The sequence below is a fragment of the Caenorhabditis briggsae genome (genome assembly GCF_000004555.2).
Source record: "Caenorhabditis briggsae complete genome, chrII, whole genome shotgun sequence".
In the NCBI taxonomy this organism is placed as follows: Eukaryota; Metazoa; Nematoda; class Chromadorea; order Rhabditida; family Rhabditidae; genus Caenorhabditis; species Caenorhabditis briggsae.
The window spans coordinates 7973404-7978801 of NC_013486.2; the positions used below are offsets into that span (position 1 = coordinate 7973404).

Consider the following 5398-nt stretch of genomic DNA (forward strand, 5'->3'; position numbering starts at 1 on the left):
AGTGGACGATCCGGGTGTCGCTCTATTAGAGGTTTTACGGTATCTTAAGAACGAGTGATTTTCGGATTATCCTTCAAGAGAGTTTTCTTCCCGACCCGAAATTCTGGATCGATTGTTATGAAAATCTCAAAAATTTTGGAATTAGCGGACGTTCCCTTTGAAGATATTTTTAAAAAGCCAACTAACGAACTGTTTATCATAATACCACAAATATTCTATCAATGAACCACTTTTTGATATCATACTCAGAAACCGAGATAAAACGGTTAAATTTGACGAGTAGGGTGCCCTTCTATTACATGTATTACGGTATCGCAATTTCGATAATGATAATATAAATATAAAATGTCCCGATAAATGTTTCTAGACCAAGAGTTAATTGCTTAATTTAAATAAAATGTAACAAAATCAGCAAAAACACATTTTGAGAACTTCTTCTCGCAACTTTTTCAACCACAAACCGTGATTACAGATGATGTTTCGCTAGACTAGTTCTGAATTGTTTTGACTAGTTCTGAATTGTTTTTCCTTTTTGTGATATTCTATGTGAAACTTTAGAATTTCCAAATATGTGGTACCCGGTGAGAAAAAAGAAACTAACTGTCAGGTAAACGACCTTTCAACTTCTAAATCCAAAGGTATCACTAAATTGGTCACACTCGATCTAGAACCTGACACAACACGAACTAGTAAGAATCCATTCTCAAGAAAAAATACACGAAAGTCTAAAGACCGACCGCCCATTCAGCGATAATTGTAACCAGATGATTCGGGAAAAATTATGAACTAGATCAAAAGAACATTAAGAACAGAGATAGAACAACCCGGATGCGGTGCTCTCTGATTTCAAAAAGCCGTATTGGCTCCCAGAGAAACGACAAAACTGATGAGCCAAGACAAAAAAGAGAGAAGGCGGGGAAGGCTCTGAACGCCCAAATCGAGTTAGTTTTCTTTTCAAAGAAAACGACAGACACAGAGGGCAGTTGAGTCCGAAGGAAGACAAAAAAAGAAGGGTTGAAAGACAGAAAAGAGTGCTGAAAAGAGAGTAACAAAATAAGAAAGAATCGCTCTGTTGGGAATACCAATTGAGTACTATTGCCATGGGCTTATCTCTCTGTCATTAGAGTTGTATAGTTGTAGTCCTGGATATGCTGTTATGGGTAAAAAAGGAGGATAAAATGAAAATTGACAACCGGAAACAACATCATTGAAAATAAGAAGGTAACACGAAGTTTCAATAATTCATTCTGCCAAAAAAAAAGAAAAGGATCTGGTTACAAATTGGGAAAGGAAGAAGAAGAAAAGCCAGGCTGTTTTGAAGTTGAGTCATGCTTTTATCGATGACCGGAATCGGAAAAAGAGAAAGTTTCAATGTGTAATTGTTCCTTGATCTGGATGTGGTATAATGAAGTTTCCAGCCAAGTGGAAAATAATTTGAAGTTTGAAAATGTTTAAGGTTCTGCTGACGTCACAGTTGCAATTCTTATGACCTCATTGTAGTTAGAGGTTATTATGCTGATATGCAATAATCGGCGCCGTGGAAGGGAAACGCCGGTGGCCGTCGCGGAAAGTCCCACAACGACAACTACCGTAACCTAAAAGTATTTTGATTTTCTGATTTTTATTTCTCGATTTCCGTATGTTTTCAGCAGAAATGTCCGGAATGACAATTCTGAGAAACGGAATCCGAAATCCGGAATCCGGAATGACAATTCTGAGAAACGGAATCCGAAATCCGGAATCCGGAATGACAATTCTGAGAAACGGAATCCGAAATCCGGAATCCGGAATGACAATTCTGAGAAACGGAATCCGAAATCCGGAATCCGGAATGACAATTCTGAGAAACGGAATCCGAAATCCGGAATCCGGAATGACAATTCTGAGAAACGGAATCCGAAATCCGGAATCCGGAATAGTATAATTTTCTCAGAATCCGGAATCCTGAACCCAGAATGAAACTAATTTTCCGAAATCCGTAAAATGGAATCCGGAATGAAAAAACCCCGGAAGTCGGAATATTCTCCAAATGGACAGAAAAGTTCTAAAAACACAAATCGTTCTATATTTTTGACTTTTAAACGCGGAAGTTCTAAAAAGTCAGAGAATTCTTGAAAATTAACAAATATGCTTAAAATCCGGAATGAAAAATTTTATCGGAATCCGGACAAATGAAATTTTTCTGGAATCCGGAATACGGAATCCGGACTAAAATATTTTTCACGGAATCCGGAATCCGGAAATCTCTGGTTTTCAGTCACTTTTTAACTATCCAAAATTTTTTTTTTTTTTTTGATTTTTTTAAATTTTTGATTTTTTTCTTGTTTGGGGAAAAATAACAGAAAACTCGACGAAAAGCGAAATCGAGAGAATGAATCCGGAAAGTAAAATTTAGGTTAGGTTACGGTAGACGTCATTGTTGGACTTTCGGAAAGGGCCACCGGCGTTTCTCTTCGACAGCTCCGATTTTTTTCGTACCAGAAAAATAATATAACAAAAATTATGGAACTTTTCCTTTATATTCTGAAGAGCAATGAAGCAAACGGAAGAATTTTCTCATTTTCTCCTTCTCAAGAACTCTTAAAACATTCTTATTTCCCCCATCAGCTGAATGACTAGTCTCGAACAAAACCACTCTAAAAACGAACTGAATTGAGAAAACCACTCTTTCCCATTAAGATGGAAAATACATCAGAAAAAGAGAGCCAAATTCGGAAATGAGCGTTTCGTTGGACCAAAACGCAACACGATTTCATTCATTTAGACGATGAGGGTTTGATTGAAAAGAGCAAAAATAGTGGGAGCAGAAGTGGGCTAGTTCTTTTCTAGAGACCGCTTTTTGATATATAGCTGACGTCCGGCAGTAGTTGTTGGTTGCTGACTCTGTCGGCATATCGACTGTAATTGCCTGCACTTTTGGTAAACTAAACTTTTTCAAGAAAGAAGTGCAGAAAAGGAAAAGGAATACAGCTATTGAAAAGAGAGATGTATAGTTTATTCACACCGTATATTTAGACATGCATGTTAAAAATAATATTTTGAAATCAAATTTCGACTGAAATCTCAATGTATTTTTCTCGAATCAATCATTGGGATTGTAGTGTTAATTGTGGTGTTGTTGTGACTGTACATGGATGCAGCAGATACACGACCGTCAGTTCTCAAGGATTTAGGAACGAATCGTTTGAAGTTTGGAACGTTAGGATCGATTTTCCTAGTTGTGTTGGCCATGAAATCAGGTGGATGGAAAATTAAATTGGTATACTTGATTGTTTCGTTCGGAGCGGATGGTCCTCGGTCAAAGTGCATTTCAGTATTGTCCGACTCGTCCTCCGACCTTTGACATGACTCTTGTACTTGACTGGCGGATGGGATTGCTGCCACTTGATTTATAATTGATTCAACGTCTTTATCTTGCTTGATTTTTGGCCTGAAATAAGTTTAGAAGGAAATCATACGAAATTTTCCCAGATTACATTTGCAAGATATCATTTGATGACAATAGATCTGGCTTCACTTCATAAGATTTGCTTTTTTTAGCTGGAGTCTCATCTTCGAAAATTTGAGTGAGATCAGCTTTCCGTGTTCGCGGACCTTTCTTTCCAAGGTTTTCGATTTCTTCCTCGAAGTTAATCGGTTTCGAAGCTACCGGACCTCTCTTTCCGCGTGGCTGGATATCATCGAACAAATTTGCATCGGATTTTCTTTTTACTGAAATCACATGAATCTTCAACATCATAAGAACGGTTTAACGCACATTTCGGTTTGTATTTCGACATGTTGATCACAGAAATGGATGAAATGCCATCGTAACTGCAATAAAAGGTACTTTAGAGCTTGGGATGAAAAATGTATTACTGGTCTACTTCCACAGGAGGCGTAACTCTTTCAGTTTTTTTCGGAACTTTGGTTACAGGAACCTCGACACTGGCTGTGGATCTGACCGGGCTAGGAGGATGTGAATCAACGATAGTCTCTTCCAGCTCATTTGTATTGTTGTGGGCTTCTTGGAAGTTATCATTTTCACTGACTGCTAATTCGACATCTATTCCCATAGAGAAACCTCCGATTTCTAGATTATAAGTTCCTCCTTCCAGTTGTTCTTTTGCTTGTTTTACTCGTTTGCCATTAACCAGTGTACCTTCCTTGCTTTTATCGATAAAGAACACTCCCTGCAATCAGAACAGATTCCAGATGTGTATAGAATACAATCTCAAACCTCGTCCGTCCATTCAACCGCGGCATGATGTCTAGACACACGAGCAGCATGAGGATCGAATGTTACGTGGCAAACTTTTTTGTCGCGACCGAAATTAACTTCTCCTTTCTGTTTCAGAGAGTAAACTTCTAAAAATAAAAAGAATAGATCCCAGTTTCAATCTAATTTTTCACAACCTTCTTTGGAATCGTTTTTGATTTTGACTTCTTTAATTGACATTCTCCACTAAACTCGTATTATTTTTTCTGCATTTGGAACAAAGCAGATACGATGTCAGAACTCCACAATTTTCTTGCATGAAAAAACAATAAAAAAACCCAAAAAGTTTATTTTTGGAATACAACAACGAAATTAACAGCTTAGAACTGGATGACTTGTCCGCGGGACTTCTTCTGTCCTCCGAGCTCGAAGTGTTTGCATCTGAAATGATATTCAGTGATTTATGAGGTTATTCATGTAGCGAAAATATGTATTGAATGCATTTCCGCGCCCTCGAAATTCAATGCATGAGCGTTGCGAAGCGTATTTCAATGCATTTACAGTTATGTCGCGAAATGCTTTGAAATACGCTTCGCAACGCTCATGCATTGAATTTCGAGGGCGCGGAAATGCATTCAATACATATTTTCGCTACATGAATAACCTCATAAATCACTGAATATCATTTCAGATGCAAACACTTCGAGCTCGGAGGACAGAAGAAGTCCCGCGGACAAGTCATCCAGTTCTAAGCTGTTAATTTCGTTGTTGTATTCCAAAAATAAACTTTTTGGGTTTTTTTATTGTTTTTTCATGCAAGAAAATTGTGGAGTTCTGACATCGTATCTGCTTTGTTCCAAATGCAGAAAAAATAATACGAGTTTAGTGGAGAATGTCAATTAAAGAAGTCAAAATCAAAAACGATTCCAAAGAAGGTTGTGAAAAATTAGATTGAAACTGGGATCTATTCTTTTTATTTTTAGAAGTTTACTCTCTGAAACAGAAAGGAGAAGTTAATTTCGGTCGCGACAAAAAAGTTTGCCACGTAACATTCGATCCTCATGCTGCTCGTGTGTCTAGACATCATGCCGCGGTTGAATGGACGGACGAGGTTTGAGATTGTATTCTATACACATCTGGAATCTGTTCTGATTGCAGGGAGTGTTCTTTATCGATAAAAGCAAGGAAGGTACACTGGTT

At 37.7% G+C, this 5398-nt stretch overlaps 4 protein-coding genes across 4 annotated transcripts in view; 1 reads left to right on the forward strand and 3 right to left on the reverse strand.

The window, feature by feature from the left end:
• Window positions 1–1654: 1654 nt before the first annotated feature.
• On the forward strand, window positions 1655–1924 carry CBG02973 (the record flags this gene model as incomplete). Its single annotated transcript, XM_002631139.1, has 1 exon — window positions 1655–1924. The coding sequence occupies one exon, from the start codon at window positions 1655–1657 to the stop codon at window positions 1922–1924; it is 270 nt and encodes an 89-aa protein (XP_002631185.1).
• A 1139-nt stretch (window positions 1925–3063) lies between these two features.
• CBG25577 lies at window positions 3064–3309 on the reverse strand (the record flags this gene model as incomplete). Its single annotated transcript, XM_045242335.1, has 1 exon — window positions 3064–3309. The coding sequence occupies one exon, from the start codon at window positions 3307–3309 to the stop codon at window positions 3064–3066; it is 246 nt and encodes an 81-aa protein (XP_045098116.1).
• An 805-nt stretch (window positions 3310–4114) lies between these two features.
• On the reverse strand, window positions 4115–4269 carry CBG29110 (the record flags this gene model as incomplete). The annotated part of the gene is made up of 2 exons (XM_045242336.1): window positions 4115–4172; window positions 4220–4269. The coding sequence occupies 2 exons, from the start codon at window positions 4267–4269 to the stop codon at window positions 4115–4117; spliced, it is 108 nt and encodes a 35-aa protein (XP_045100791.1).
• A 301-nt stretch (window positions 4270–4570) lies between these two features.
• The window catches only part of Cbr-rpl-41, a gene marked incomplete at both ends in the record, with an annotated part of 1533 nt that continues 705 nt past the window's right edge, over window positions 4571–5398 (reverse strand). Inside the window, 2 exons of the mRNA XM_045242337.1 lie at window positions 4571–4639; window positions 4930–4984. Of these exons, the coding sequence (XP_045092155.1) occupies window positions 4571–4639; window positions 4930–4984 (124 nt within the window). The remainder of the gene's footprint in view (window positions 4640–4929; window positions 4985–5398) is intronic.